Genomic DNA, 14,825 nt, shown 5'->3' with positions numbered 1-14,825 from the left:
CCGCGCTACGTCAGCGCGCCGCCCGCGGGGCCGCGCCCGCAGGGCCGCCCCGCTCTCCCCGCCCGCCCCGCCAGGGGGAGCCTCCCTCCCGCCGCCGGCTGAGGGCCCGGGCCCGCCCCACCCCCGCGAGGCGGAGCAGGAGGCAGGAGTCGCGAAGCGCCGTCACTTTATTAACTCCCCGTTACAGCACCAACCACCGCAGGCACCCCGCCGCTCCTGGCCCAGTAAGCCCGCGGTGAGCCCTTCTCGGGAGGCCCCAGCAGCCGCCTCCACACAAGGCACTTGGGCAGCACCGGCCACCGCGGATCGCGGCGTGGCTCGGACCTGGCCGCCAGGCCCAGCCCGCGGCCCTTCCCCACTCTCGGGTTGCCCTGAGAACCTACACGCAGGAGTTATTTCAAGCAGCAGCTTCCAGCCTCTGTAGTGAAGAAGCTTCTGCAGCGACTGGCAGCTGCTCATAGAGCAGCAGGCCGTGAAGGAGCTAACGACACCGTGAGCAGCATCTTCTGCAGCTGAGCCCTCCCCGAGGACACTTGTACCAGTCGGGACAGGGAGGGCACCTGCATGTCTCCCCACACTGCCTTCCTACCAATAAGGAGCCTGGGTCTCTGACTGCCGCCAGGTCTGCAGGTGGGAAAGGACTAGAGCAGCAGCCCCAGAGGTGCCAAGATGCTCCCAGGCCCTGCTGGCACTCTTCACAGCACAGGAGACAGGGTGGATCATGCCCACGTGGCAGATCTTGTAGTTCTTCCCATGGTTGTTGTCCCAGTGGGTCTTTTGTCCACACTGGAAGGAGATGCAGAACTCTGCGCCCCTATGGGAGATGGATGGCTTGGGCAGGGTAAGCTCAAAAGAGAAGATGTCCGTGTCAGCTGAGCCGTAGGTGCTGTGCATGTACTGGCAAGGGATGTCCCGGAAGCTCTTCCAGCCATCAAAGGTGATGCGGACCGTCACCTTCTTCTCGTACTCGATGTTTCTAACCTTCACTGTCCCTGACAGAGCACGGCCCTGGATCAGACAGCTCTCCAGGCAGACAAAGTTGCTGTGCAGGCTGTTGCGGAAAGCCACGTAGTTTGCAGACGGCTGTGGGAAGTCCAGCACGTACCTGCACGCTTCCCACAGGGGGCTTTTCCTCGGTCGGAAACAGGCGAGGTCTGACAGGGCATGCTGCAAATCACAGAGGTCCTCCTCAATCTTTGAGAAGAAGCGGACAGCTGTCAGCGAGAGCCCCTTCATATCAGCAAACACAACCTGCTTCTTCTTCTGGCCCTTGGAGCCCTTGTCTCGCCGCTCTGGCTCAGGTTCTGCGCTCAGCTTCTGGTTGAGACAGGATCGGAGGGGTTTGCGGCCTCGGTTGCCCCGCAGCTCCTCGTAGGAGTTCAGCAGCTTGCGGATGGGGGGCGAATGGCTCAGGCAGAGCCGCACGGCCAGGTCCACGGGCATGGCTGGGGGGGCGACAGCCCGCCCGCTGCACACCTGGAAAAGCCTAGGGACGAAGAGGGGGGGGGTCAGGCGGTGCGGCCCCAGCCGTGGGCCCCGGCGAGCCCCCCGCCCCACCCGGCCCGGCCCCGCTCACTCGCCGCAGCTCATCCCGCCCGCTCCGCTCCGCTCCCGCCGCGGCGGCTCCGCGTCAATGGAGCCGTGGGAGCGCCCGCGGCCGGGACACCCCGCCCCAGCCAATCAGCGCCGCCCCGCGCTCCCGGGCGGCCAATGGGAACGGACTGCCCCGCCTCCTCGGGGGCCGCGCTCGTCCCGGGCCCGGCGGCGGCGGCACCGCGTCCCGGAGAGCGGGCGGCACCGGGCCCGGCCCGGGGACAGGGCACAGCGCGGCCTCCCACTGCGCCAGGCAGGGCCAGCAGGGGAAACAGCGCAGAAATGGGTCCTGGTGCCAGAAAAACACGGTTATTTTCGGAATACCAGCAGCTGTGCAACTGTCAACAGTGGGAGGCAGCTCTCGGAGAAAGGGGAGCGTGTTCCTCTTACCTAGCCTTTAATGGGGGAGATTTGAATTGGTTTCATAGAGCCCTTTTCAGATGCTTCTCCAATGACAGCTATTTCCAGGGTGTCTAAGCAGAGAAAAGCCCAGACCAACTTCTACCAACTGAGAAGCTTCTTCCCCTAGATGTGTGCACTGAAGGAAATTTGCTCACACCCAAGCACGCAGGAGACACTGTGGTGTCCCTGACATCTATAGTCAAAATCACCCTCACTGTTCAGGTCACATGTGACTCCTTGACAGTAAAGACTGTCACCTAAATCAGATCACCCCTGCCTTGTACTCCTTGCTAATCTCCCCAGAGCTGTCTAGCCATTTATGTTAAGCAGCCCTGATTGTTCCTGCTGACAGCACAGATTTTCATCAGCTCATGACACAGCTGACTGACCTACCAATATTTCTACATGGCTCTCCATCACCACCATGTCTGAATGTCTGCAGCACAATGCAAGACACCTCTCACAGGATGGCCAAAGTGAGCTTGAACCCAGTGCCCAGCTGGCAAAAATATGATGCAAAAACAAGCTTTCAACACATCATCTCGGGCTGACAATGTAAACCCCCCAACTTCAGCGACCTGGGGTAGCCAACACAAACACGAGTCCTCCCAGCAATGAAAGCAGCTGTCCCCATCTTTTTCTTGCCCTCATGAGAGCAGTTCTGGCTCAGGCAGGGAAATTGCAGCTCAGCATCAGTGCCCTCCCTGTGACCTCTTCCACCATCCACCTACTTGGTGTTCAGAGCTGATCACTATGTAAACTCAAGCTATTTCCACCCAGGGGAGAGCAGAGAACAAGGAATGTATTTAACATCAAGTTTAACAGCAGAATCCATGGACAATGGAAAAGCTGCCCCTATTCCACCCATTCTGTCCCAGCAGCACCAATTAAGGTGGATGCACTGCTGTGTCTTCCCCATCTGAAAGGACAAGCCAAAACCATCATTTTCTCAATAAAGTTGTGGACACTTCTCCTTCCCCCAGCACAGAGCAGAGGGGCAGTGTTAGCAGTTACACACGTCCTGGTATTCAGTCATGGAAGGACACAAAAGCAGGTAAGCATTTTCAGGTGTGCCACAACTGACTCTCACCTGGAGCCTGACTGATCTCAGCCTGCTAGAGCCATGTCCACTCTCCTGGCTGGCCTGTGAAGGCACAGCCATGTGCTGCAAGCTCCAGAGCTGAGCTACACCAAAGGCACTCTGGAAACCATCGGGTCAGTTAAAGTTCAGCCACTAGAAGAGGACAGATGCCCCTCTGCTGCAGCCACGTGACACTCAGCTGTCTGGACAAGGATTCAGTCCAGTGAATAGGGCCAAGGAGAAAGCCTGCAGACATGCCACCTGCACACTCCTCAGGCAGATCCTGTGGAGCACGCTTCCACAGCAGCAGATTAACAAGGATTTTGTCTGGCAGCTTCAGTCACCTCTGTGAAGCTGTCTGACTGTAAATACGGGGAGGGCACAGTTCACAAGCCCTTCCTGGGAGGCTGTCCAGAGGAACACACTACTGATTCTTAAGGATTAAATCCAGCCCCTCCTTAATGTCTATACTTGAAAGAATCTTCTTTACCTAAATGGATTAATTAGGAAGACTATAAACCACACATGCAAAGCCACTCACACTACAAGATGCCCTGTGTCACCCCCAGCCTTGCAGGGGAAGATGCCCCCCAGACACCCCTCAGGCAGGGAACAGAAACCCTGTCCTGATGAACACAAGCCCCTGTCTGCCCATGCACTCCACAGGTTCTGAGCTGAGGTACCACACAGCACCCTGAGGGCTGCATGGGGCAGCACAGCCAGAGGAACTTTGGTTCTGTGTGACCAGTAAAAGTGAACTGTGTGTCCCACTTCCCTTAGCAGTGGCTTCTGCAGAAAGGAGTCTGACAGAATCTGCTCTCACAAATGCAGCCTGAAGCTGTACCAGAGCCCCTCACCCTCTGCAGGGAGGGTATTCAGATGACACACAGCAGAAACTACTTTCTCCTCAGTCCATGACCACAGTTGTTCCATTTCAGTGATGCCACTGCTCTCAAACAAGGCATCCCAGCAGCTACACACTGAAGCTTTCCAGACACTACCCTGTGACACAGCCTGCCCTCACCCAGGAATACCATTGTGCATGCACACTGCATGGCTGTATGCTGGGAATGTCACAAGCAATCAGGAGCTTGATGAGCTGTGGGGTTAATGAATGCCTCCGCAGTACAACACCGTGGTACTCACCTCCAGTGCCACTGTGCTCTGCCTGCCATGGCAGTGGGCACCCAGCCCCACGGGGAGCTCCTGGCAGCCCCACTGTGGTGGGGTGGCCAGGGGGATGGTGTGGTAGCTGCTCCTGCCACCAGGCACTTACCTCTCCCCTCAGATGAGCTGCACGGCTCCCGAGGCCACCAGAGGGGCCACGGTTCTGTAGCGGATCAGGTGCTGCGAGCCCTCCTCCAGGTTGATGGTGTATTCCCTGCAGAGACAGCAGGACACTGTGAGCTGCAGCCCACAGTGACACAGACTGGCACCTGTGCCACACGCAGAAATGCCCACCTACCTCTGCTCGTCTGTCTCTGGCTCCACCAGGATGTTCTCCTGCCGCTCCAGCACCCTCAGAAACACAAAGGAGTCCAGGTTGGGCTTTGGAACTGCAGACAACAGATGGAGAGCACAAGCTCAGCCCTCACTTGTGCTCCTCTGACAGGTAACAAACTTACACCAGACCCTTCTAACCAGACCCATGTGCTCAGCCTCAGTGCGAGACAGGACTTGACAGCAGGGGCCAGCACGATCCCCTGGCAGCAGCATGGAACCACGTCACAACACTATCACCACACCACCTTTGCTTCAGCTGAGGACTAGCCCTTACACTTGGGGCTCCCTGGAGCTTTCCCCACACTTCCACCTGCTTCTACAATTTTCAGATTACCTTGGAGTCTGGATAGACTCACCTGACTTTAGGAGAGACACTTTCTGCAGGTTAGGTGGCATGTGCTTTAGGGCCACATTTTTCAGGTAAGCCTCTGTGTTTGCCATGTACCTGAAACAAACCATTGAAGTATTGAGCTGGTTAATCAAATACAAATCTGTAGGGAGTATTGACACAAAACAAGAATAAGAGATGGCTCCTCATGCCATGGGCACAGCCAAAGACAGGCCCTTGGCCTACCCTGGTAACTCACTCAAAGTCACCAGAGTTATTTTCAGTTCCTTTCTTGCCCACAAGGAAACCTCCTGATAAAACACACTGATTCTTACTTCAAACCTGTCTAAGGTTCACAGTCTCAAGAACTTGAGCAAAACATACAGGAAAGTTTCTAAAATCTATAAAAGGGGAGGAAGATACATTGAAAACCTACTCACTCTTTAGCAAAAGCAAACTCCTCTGGTGATAAAATGGAGGGCTCCCCTTCAGCTCGAGACTTCTCCTTCTCCAGGATGTGGGGAAAAAACTTCTCTATCTAATATTGGAACACAACCCAAAAGAATGATACAGATCTCTCCCACAAGTTCAGTGTTTAAACCCCCACTCTCCACTGGATTCCCTACGAGCTGCAGCCTGGCAGGCAGGCCTGCCCAAATCCTGCTCCTGAACTGTGACAGCACATGGGATCACCAAGCTGCACAAAGAGCAGGACACAGGCACAGCAGGACTCGGGCAGAACAGGACAGCACTCAGCTCTGCCACCCCAGGCTCAGATGAAACGAGCAGCCCCCACAATATTGTGATCAACGCTGCTGTGATCTTCCTTCCTTACAATACCAGTGCGTCCAAGAAATTAATGCCAGTTACATTTCAGAGAACAGAGAGAGAACATGCTTTAATTAAGTGCAGGAAGCACTGTGTAGGTAAAAACCCCTCCTGAAATCACCCTTTTTCACCCTCTGGGCTGCACAGTAAGCGCTACCTTCACCAGTCGACACCGCAGGTAGCTGCTGAGCACGTAACGGATCCTCTCAATCTCCATGTGATGAACACTGACCTTCAGGTCTCCTCTCTTTGCCCGTTTCAGGTTGGCTTCCTGCAAGAAAAAGCAACAAGAAATTAAATGGTTGAAACATCAAACAAGAAGAAACAGAGGAAGTTTTGTATACAGAACCCACAGAACCAGACTGCGGCTGCTTTGATGACCCAAAGCACAATGCCTCCTCGTGCTTTAGCCCCTTTCCAAGGCAAGCTCAAAGAAAAAGCTTTATCTCAGAGCCAGGGAGGCAGAGGAGCCCGGTGCTCTCAGAGAGGCTCAGGCCCGTCTCTGCCCCAGCAGGCAAGCAGGGCCTGCCCGCAGCACCACCCGAGCCAGCAGAACCGGACCTACCATATGGTCCAGCTGCTCCACCACGCACTCGATCACTTCAGGTTTACTCTCCAGCAGCTCTGGAGCAAATTTCTCATTCAGCCAGGCCTGAAAGAAGGCACGCTGTCAGTGAAAGCGAGGATGACCTCAGCTACACAGCTGAGGGAAAAACACGGCCACGGCCCGGCCGCTCACTGGTATCTGCCCCAGTGCGCCCAGCAACCCCCGGCTCCCCCGGCCCAAGCCCGTCGCTGCAGCCCACGGTACCGGTACCTGCTCCAGGCTGTGGATCAGCTGTGCCGGGGTGAGCACCAGCTCCTCGCTGTCGCCGTCCGAGTCGCCGCCGGTCGCGGCCGCCATCGCTCCCGCCAAGCGCCCCGCCACGGCGCATGCGCGGCAGCCCGGGACCGCGGATGGGGAATCGCGCCGCGGCCGCTTGGCCAGTCGGGAAACGGACTGGGGCCGCCGCTCCTCCGGCCAATCAGGAGGCGGACTGAAAGAGCCATCTTCTTTGGCCAATCAGAATGCAGATTGGAGCTGCTGTTGCTGCCGCGACCAATCAGAAGGTGGATTGAAATGAAGCTTTTTGGCTAATCACGGAGCGCACGCTTTTTCAGCCAATTAGGAAGCGGGTTGAAGCTGGCCAATCAGGAGGCGGATGTAGCTTTTTTGGAAGTCAGGAGGCGGACGGGCTGCAGTCGCCTCCACCAATCAGAGAGCGGCGTCAAGCTGCAACTTCTGGGCCAATGAGGAGGCGCAGTGAAGCTGTTTCAGCCAATCAGGGCTCAGCAGATTGGATACCCCCGGCCCCAGCCAGGCACCGGGTGGGCACTGAGCATGGCGGAGCCATTGCCATGGAGCCCGGGCACAGGAACACAGCCAGGCACCGGGTGGGCACTGAGCATGGCGGAGCCATTGCCATGGAGCCCGGGCACAGGAACACAGCCAGGCACCGGGTGGGCACTGAGCATGGCGGAGCCATTGCCACGGAGCCCGGGCACAGGGACACAGCCAGGCACCGGGTGGGCACTGAGCATGGCGGAGCCATTGCCGTGGAGCCCGGGCACAGGGACACAGCCAGGCACCGGGTGGGCACTGAGCATGGCGGAGCCATTGCCACGGAGCCCGGGCACAGGGACACAGCCAGGCACCGGGTGGGCAGTGGCACTGATGGAGCCACGGTCCCTGAGCCCGGGCACAGGGACACAGCCAGGCACCGGGTGGACCAGAGCCACAGAGCCCGGGCACAGGGACACAGCCCCCAGCCAGGCACCAGGTGGGCACTGGCACTGATGCAGCCAGAGCCATGCAGCCCGGGCACAGCCCCCAGCACCAGGCAGGCACTGGCCCTGGTGGAACCACAGCCACAGAGCCCGGACTCGGGGACACAGCCAGGCACGAGGTGGCTGCTGGCCCTGATGGAGCCATACCCACAGAGCCTGGACACTGTGCCCAGCCAGGCACCAGGCGGGCACTGGCCACGATGGAACCATAGCCATGGAATCTGGACACAGCCCCCAGCCAGGTTCCAGGGGGGCACTGCCCTGCTGCAGCCAGAGCCACGGAGCCCGGGCACAGGGACTGATGGAGCCATACCCACAGAGCCTGGCACAGCCCCCAGCCAGGCACTGCCCTGCTGCAGCCATGCCCCTGCAGCCTGGGCACAGCCCCGTGTGGTTCCAGCTGCTCCCAGCCCAGCACTTCGGGATCACCCCGAGCCCACGGCGCTGCCAGAACACACCTGCACACAGTTTAAGAAAAGGTTTACTGATCCATCAGTACTTCTGCCAATATTGCAACAGCTGTGAAAGGCAAACACTGTTACAGTTTAGAAAAAACAAATTTATACAATGAAAATATTAATCAAATCTCAACCCCCCCCAGTGGCTGAGGAATGAGCCTGGAGTTCCATATCCAGTATTAGCACCTGCAGCACCACCACCACCAACCAAGCCAGCCCCTGAACTCCTGAGTTCCTTCCACAACTGGACACTGACACTCGGCCCCTACACCAGGACACCTGGGCTTTGACATGGGAAAAGGATGTAAGAGAAGGGATTCAGCCAGCTTGGACTGTGGGGAACTTCACTCGTGCAGGTACTGCTGAGCAATGCATGGGGATGCTAAGGAATGCACAGCTCAACTCCTCAGTGTGTGCCAGAGACAGAATTAAGAAATCCATCTTACACAGTATCTTACAGTTTGTCAAATCAATGTTTTCCTATAAATTATATGTAAGAAATCCATAAAGAAACAGTTTTACACTTCACATGTTAATCAGAGAAGGGTGGGAATCATTATTTTTATTGGCTCAGCATCCACTTTACTGTGCTCACTGTTTCATGACTGACCAGGCCCCTCTTGGTGAGCACTGATGGGGCCAAAACCAGCACAGACACAGGGGCAGAAAAACCACCAGGGTTAAAGTCTGGCTACAGCCCCCTCCCCCCAGGGATAACCAAGACCTTAACTCAAGAACATTTTGCCTTTTGGTTTTCCACAAGGATCAGCACAAGAGACGGTGCCTTGAGTCACTCCTCACTGGGAAGAGGCACTGTGTATCTCTGCACTCTTACACTGGGCTGGAGGGAAATTCCCAACTTTGAGCTGGAGCTTTCCAAAGCCCAGCTGACACACAGAAGGGTTTCAGAACCAGGGACAAACAGCACTGCACTTACAGGACTAGAACAAACCTCTGCTGGGCTGAGAGCCCCATTTCTTTCAGGAGAGAACACAGCTTTACCACTTCTGCCTTTTCTTGAGAAAAGAAAAAACCAAAAAACAAACCAAACAAAAACTAAAAAGTGATCCTGTTGCTTCCAAATCTACTGCAAAGTGGATGCTGACCAGCTAGGTCACCCCCTGGGGAGCAGTTTGAGGAAGTTAGTCCTTGTAGTAGATGGCACTGTGGATCTGGCAGCAGAGAAAGGAATGATGCTCTAAAGTAGGAGGTAGGGGAACCTTGGTACAGCAAGTCCACCGGTGAGCTATCATCTAGAAAAGAAGTTTCATATGCTTAGAAACTCCTCCTAAGTCACACCAAAAGCTCCCCTACACAAACCTTCCTACAGCTGCAGCAGGAGTGTGGCAAGAGGAGCAAGTTACCATGGGTTGTGGTGAGCAGTATGAGCAGAAGCCAGAGCTCTTGATTCCATTTGTCCAAACAAAAAAATAAAGATCTTTACTATTTATTTCTTTGGCATAAACATTTCCCACTCTTTCCTGCATATATTGCCAACAATCTGGACTTGACACTCCCATCCCAGCACCTGCAGAGCACCTAACACAAGGGAGCCAGTGCCAGTGTCAGCTTTCCAAAAGCACAGCCACAGACAGTAATTTTGGTGCTCTACACTGGATACAACTAGCAGGAGCCCCTGTCCTGTGAGTGCTCCTCACTTTGTGAGAGCATCCAGAGAACTGAGAGCCTCTCAGCAGAGCTTTTCAAGGCTGCTGGGCCCTCTTACCCAAAAGCATCACAAGTAAAGACATCAGCATGATAACCAGAAGAGCAGCCAACTGAAAAACTGCAGCAAAAAGGCTCTGTGTGCTAGAGTACACCAGGGACAGAGTCCATCTTTTACTGACCTGAGAAGAATTTTGGATATAATACAGCACAAGTTAGCATATTTACACAATCAAGACTCAAATTTCTCTTCTCTCTTCAGCAACATGCTGCTCTGTACTGATATTTTTACTTCCAAGAAGAGCTGGTCCACACAGGATTTATGTGAACAGTCTTTGATTATGTACAAGGGTGGGATAAACTCTCAGCATGACAGCACCCAATCCTCTGAGCACAGAAAGGTTTTGAGATTGATCTGAGATAAGGGTAACATGTACCTGAGACTCCACAGTTTTATCTTCCACTGGTCAAACCTCTGTCTTCATAAATGGTAATTTCAATCTGCACAGAAAAGCTGTTAGGGAAATACACTATAAAGAGACTATGAAAACATACCCAGAAAAAGGCAGAAAAACATTAAGATGATGGGACTTTTGATATCTTAGCTGTTTAAAGGCAGGTCCCAGAGCTCCAAAGCAAAGGGAACAGTCTATGTGAGATGTCTCACCAGGTAAGAGCACTGGCTCCCAGCCCAGGGCCTGCACAGGAACTCAGTGCTGTGTGGGTTTGAGCCTTGCCCCCCCCTGCTAAATTTTGGGGAAGGCTGTGCACCAAGCAAAAAAGTTAATACTGCTAATAAGTCACCTACCAAACTGAAAATGCTTTTAATCAAGTTGAATGTTGTTGTTTTGTTTTGGTTTTTTTGGGTTTTTGTTTTTTTTTTTTCCCAGAAGGTGTATGCACAATGGAAAACACACTGAGAAAAAAGGAGTCATGACAGCTCTGAGCTATTTGAACAAGGCCACAGAAAACCCAGCTGCAAGGAATTAGCCTTATCATACATTCAATTGGGTTCCAAGTTGCTGTGGTTTCAATATTTCCAAAGAAAGATGTGTTATTCATTAAACTTCCCCATTTGCTATGAGAGGTCTTTACAACTTCAGGCAATAACCACATAAAATGTCTGCAGTGTGGCTCAACAGCTGAAGAAAAAGGGGTTGAAATAAGCCACACTGGAAGCAAGAGCAAATGCTGGGCAAGATCTTTACCAGAACCTGAGCTGAGGGTTGCACATGAACTAACAGCCAGGTCTTGTTCTCACAACATCAATTTCTGTCCTGCCAACACAGTCACTTCTTTCCCCAGTCAGAAAAGCAGCATTTCTGGAGGTTACTGGAATAGAGGAAGGATCTCAAGTGCTCCTTCCAGGCACTCACAAAGGATGGGTTCCACATCTTCATGGGCTTTCCACGTACCAAACCTTAACAACTGACACCTGACTGGGGACCAGGACACAACAAAGAGCAACAAGACCAATCACTGATTCTACATCACAGATCAAGCACGAGCAGAGGTGCCTCACTGAGGAAAGGAGGAGCCCAGGGCAGGAGACAATGCCAGAAGCCACAGAAGGATACAACTCTTAATCCTCTTTCAATGGGGTCTGTCAGCAGAAGGCCCTGAGGAGCGTAGATCTTCTCATTCTGTTCCTGAATGAACTTAGCAATTTTCTTTAGAACCTGGTAATGAAACAGCACAGAAGGCACGGCTATGGCAACAGCAGAACTAACAGACACAACTGCTCTGGTGGCTCCACGGTGCCACAGGAGTCAGGGTGACCCCCACGGGACCCAAACTGAGCAGTGCCAGCAGGTCTGAGGCACATCCACACAGAATCTGCACCACAACACTGCAAAGTCACAGGAAACCCACCAAGAACCAAGTACTGGCCTGCAGCACGAAGGGGAAACCAGCCCATACCTTTTCATAGTGTGTCTCCATGCACAGGAAGATGGTGTAGGCAGTCAGGCAGGCGAGACAGCCCTCAAGGTAAGATTGGCCCCCAAGTTTTTCAGCTTCTGCATAGAGGTTGTTCAGCGTCCGGACTGTCTCCTCAAACTGCTGCCTGTCAATCTGCAAGAAAGCAAGTGGGGCTGTCAGGTGCACGGTTCAGAACTCCCCAGGGATCATGTGCACTGTGCTCAGAGCCCCAGCACACAGAGCCACAGACCTGCAGCTCTTTGTCAGACACCTGGGTCTAACAGGCTGGGTCTGAATTCAAACACAACGGGGACACAAAACCAGTCAGAGCCTAAGCAAACGTGCAATTCAGCTGTGAAAAAACCGGAATTGGCACACAGGGATGTGCTGGGTTACAGTGAACAGGACAGAGAGGGCTCTCCACACCCACAGCGCCCCGGTGCTGCTGCAGTGCTGACCAAACACACAACACAGGCACAGGGAAGAGAAAAAAACCGAGTGAGAGAAAGAAAATGGGGTAGGAAGGCGTGTTTGTTTGACTGTCAGCTTAAGCCACCGCATCTGACAGCACTGACCGAAAGGAAAGTACTTGAGACAACATTTGGGAGGCCTCTGAGCGGGCTCGGCAGGACGGGCAGCATTTCAAGGGAGAGGACAACGCACCTGAGAGCACAGAGCCGGCTCTGCGCTCAGACACAACCCGTACGTTCCGCTCTACCGCTGCAAAGCAGCCGCCTTCCCCAGGACCGACCACAGACCGGGACGGGGCCACGGCGGAGGAACGGCCCCGCTCCGCACCGGAACGGCCCCGCTCACAGATCCGCGCAGGAGACGCCACCCCGCCCTCGGGGAACCCGCACAACCGGCTCCGACCGGGGCAACGCCACCCGGGCACAGGCCCGTGAGGCCCGGCGTGCAGGCTCCGTGCGCCGCGCTCGCCCCGGGCCGGCCGCAGTCCGCCCCGCCTCACCCGGTTCTCCAGCTCGGCGGGGAACTTGCTCTGGAACTGGCAGCGCGTCCCACCGCTGTAGTCGCGCTGGATGAACACCTTGCCCGACACCGGCGCCTGCTGCGGCCTCATCGCGCCGCCGCCCCTGTCCCGTCCGGTCCCTCCGCTCCGCCGGCCGCCCCGCACTTACGGCTGTCGCAAAACCGCCGAGGCGACGCCGGGCTCCGGGTGAGGGCGGAAGTGCCGCCAGGCGCCGCGAGGCGCGGCAGTGCGCAGGCGTAGCCCCGGAGGCCGCAGAACGGCAGGAGCGCGCATGCGCAAAAAGCACCCATATCCGATTGGGCGTAACGCTCACCTCAAGCGCGGTCAGCCCACATGACACCTGCCCCCCCCCGGCCGTACTTGGTACCGCCCGGGCCCACAGGCACCGGCGCCCGGTGCTGTCCCGGGGCCCGCGGGTACCGGCGCTGTCCCGGGTCCGCCGCTGTCCTGGGGCCTGCGCCATTCTGGGGCCCGCGCCATCCTGGGGCCCGCGGGCACCGGCGCTGTTCCACGGCCCGGCGCTGTCCCGGAGCCCGCGGTCACCGGCGCCTGGCGCTGTCCCGGCGGCCCCCCCGGCCGTACTTGGTACCGCCCGGGCCCACAGGCAGCGGCGCCTGGCGCTGTCCCGGGCCCGCCGCTCCCAGCCCGGGACCATTTCCCTGTTTTTTCCTCAGGAAGCGAAGCCGCCGCGAGCAGACCGGCGCTCCCGCAGCTTTGTCACCGGCTGTGCTGCCGCACACGGGGTCCGGTGGCGGCCCGTTAACCTTTGCCCGAGAGCTGCTCGGCGGCGGCGCCTCAGGCCAAGGCGAAGCTGGAGCCTGCCGTGAGGGCACGGAGAGCTCCGGGGCGCCGTGTCCGGGTGGGAGCTCATCCTCCGGGACCCGTCCTTCAGGAGGGGCGCTCGGGCTGCTCGTGCTGACGGTACCGTGGCATCAAGTTGTGTGCTTGAGTAGAGCCGTACAGAGCTCCAGGGAGCTGTGCTGCACACAGTGTTTCTTTGTGTATGATCTGGTCGTTGTCTGATCTACCCTCTGTGATAGCTGTAAAGGAAACAAAGCATGAAATACCTGTGACCTTTCTGAATAACTTAAGTCCAGTGCACAGGTTAAGCTCTCTAGGAGTGTTTAACTACTGGGAAAATATTCAGGTGCTTAGAATATCCTCTGCTCCTGTGAGATCCAGGGGCAAATCCAAGGTGTTGAGCAGCCACTGACCCCTGGCACGGTGTTTTCCAGCCTGACCAAGCGTGGACACTTGTGGCTCTTAGAGGAGACAAAAGCTTTGAAATGGAGTCTTTCAGGCCACCTCATGCAGTAGAGATGCAAGAGGACAAATCAAATTTACAGACATGGCTTAGATTGGGAGATACACTCTCAAAGCCAATTTGTGTCATTTTATGGGCTTGAAAGATTCTAAGTCAGAGGTGCCTGTATGGTTTGAATTAGGTTGGGACAGGGGTATTCTGGAAAACCAGATCTGGAGAAGTTTTTATTCAGGGCATTTGAAGTTGAGTAGGGGCCATCCAGCATTTCTGTAATGCTCTCAAATAAAATATTCCAGAACACAAGCTTCCACGTGACAAAGAAAATGATGAGTACCTCAAAATGGAGATACCAGTCTTGTAGTAGATATTGAGGAACAGGATTTCATATGTGTATCAACAGAGAAAGTGAGAATTTCAAAGGGTGCTCCTTTCAAAAGAAAAATTTTAAAAACCCAAAGAACAGAAGGTTTTGTTTTTTTTTCTCTACCAGTTTGTGCTATCAACAAGGCTATCAGTTTTATTGTCCGAACAGCAGCGTGACTGCAGGGTTTGGAGCTGGCAGGTGCACGTCCTGACAGCTCAGGTGACCCTGCTGGGGTGCTCCCAGCACCCTGCCCTGCGTGGGGCTCCCCAGGCACCCCAGCTTGTGCTGACTGCACGTGTGAGTCAGGCAAGCAGCAGCTTCTCCCTGGGCTGGCTGGAATGCTGACAGCCTTCCTCCGACACAAGGAGCCACCCAGACTCAAGGCCGAGGCTCTGCAATGCCTTTTGTGCCCTGCAAGCCAAAAGCAGCAAGAAGACCTTGGCAGCACTGAGTTGGTTAATGGCTGGACTCAGTGATCCTAGAGGTCTTTTCCAACCTTAGTGATTGTGTGATTCTAAGACTTATTTCGGCAGAGGGATAAGCCCCTGGCTCCCACTGCTGAGCTCAGCTGCCAGAAAAGTTCCCCGGGAAGTAGCACAAT

General features: G+C 55.3%; 3 protein-coding genes across 3 annotated transcripts; all 3 read right to left on the bottom strand.

The window, feature by feature from the left end:
* Window positions 1–149: 149 nt before the first annotated feature.
* On the bottom strand, window positions 150–1,443 carry LOC121359441 (protein phosphatase 1 regulatory subunit 3C-B-like). Its single transcript, XM_041478386.1, has one exon. The coding sequence runs from the start codon at window positions 1,441–1,443 to the stop codon at window positions 586–588; it is 858 nt and encodes a 285-aa protein (XP_041334320.1). The 3' UTR covers window positions 150–585.
* A 6-nt stretch (window positions 1,444–1,449) lies between these two features.
* GINS4 (GINS complex subunit 4) lies at window positions 1,450–6,723 on the bottom strand. The gene is made up of 8 exons (XM_041478485.1): window positions 6,553–6,723; window positions 6,301–6,387; window positions 5,893–6,006; window positions 5,348–5,445; window positions 4,936–5,024; window positions 4,542–4,632; window positions 4,353–4,457; window positions 1,450–1,486 (listed from the first exon to the last, which is right to left on the bottom strand). The coding sequence occupies exons 1-7, from the start codon at window positions 6,637–6,639 to the stop codon at window positions 4,361–4,363; spliced, it is 663 nt and encodes a 220-aa protein (XP_041334419.1). The 5' UTR covers window positions 6,640–6,723; the 3' UTR covers window positions 1,450–1,486; window positions 4,353–4,360.
* A 1,302-nt stretch (window positions 6,724–8,025) lies between these two features.
* Window positions 8,026–12,812, bottom strand: GOLGA7 (golgin A7). The gene is made up of 5 exons (XM_041478522.1): window positions 12,576–12,812; window positions 11,606–11,758; window positions 11,263–11,364; window positions 10,123–10,186; window positions 8,026–9,273 (listed from the first exon to the last, which is right to left on the bottom strand). Exons 1-4 carry the CDS (start codon window positions 12,684–12,686, stop codon window positions 10,139–10,141), a joined length of 414 nt encoding a protein of 137 aa, XP_041334456.1. The 5' UTR covers window positions 12,687–12,812; the 3' UTR covers window positions 8,026–9,273; window positions 10,123–10,138.
* Between the last annotated feature and the right edge of the window lie 2,013 nt (window positions 12,813–14,825).

This window comes from Pyrgilauda ruficollis, unplaced genomic scaffold (genome assembly GCF_017590135.1).
Source record: "Pyrgilauda ruficollis isolate IOZ18807 unplaced genomic scaffold, ASM1759013v1 scaffold113, whole genome shotgun sequence".
Taxonomy (NCBI): domain Eukaryota; kingdom Metazoa; phylum Chordata; class Aves; order Passeriformes; family Passeridae; genus Pyrgilauda; species Pyrgilauda ruficollis.
Note: the sequence above shows the minus strand (reverse complement) of the source record. Positions and strands in the feature narration are given on the sequence as shown.

What these genes read in the sequence shown, in the direction of transcription:
- LOC121359441 (XM_041478386.1), bottom strand. Translation starts at nt 1,443, where the DNA reads ATGCCCGTGGACCTGGCCGTGCGGCTCTGCCTGAGCCATTCGCCCCCC.
- GINS4 (XM_041478485.1), bottom strand. Translation starts at nt 6,639, where the DNA reads ATGGCGGCCGCGACCGGCGGCGACTCGGACGGCGACAGCGAGGAGCTG. An exon ending in TGCGGTGTCGACTGGTGAAG is followed by an intron (nt 5,446 to 5,892) that starts GTAGCGCTTACT and finishes TTCCAATATTAG; the next exon opens with ATAGAGAAGTTTTTTCCCCA. An exon ending in CCAGAGACAGACGAGCAGAG is followed by an intron (nt 4,458 to 4,541) that starts GTAGGTGGGCAT and finishes CTGTCTCTGCAG; the next exon opens with GGAATACACCATCAACCTGG.
- GOLGA7 (XM_041478522.1), bottom strand. Translation starts at nt 12,686, where the DNA reads ATGAGGCCGCAGCAGGCGCCGGTGTCGGGCAAGGTGTTCATCCAGCGC. An exon ending in TGGAGACACACTATGAAAAG is followed by an intron (nt 11,365 to 11,605) that starts GTATGGGCTGGT and finishes TTTCATTACCAG; the next exon opens with GTTCTAAAGAAAATTGCTAA. An exon ending in TTGAAAGAGGATTAAGAGTT is followed by an intron (nt 10,187 to 11,262) that starts GTATCCTTCTGT and finishes TTTTCTGTGCAG; the next exon opens with ATTGAAATTACCATTTATGA.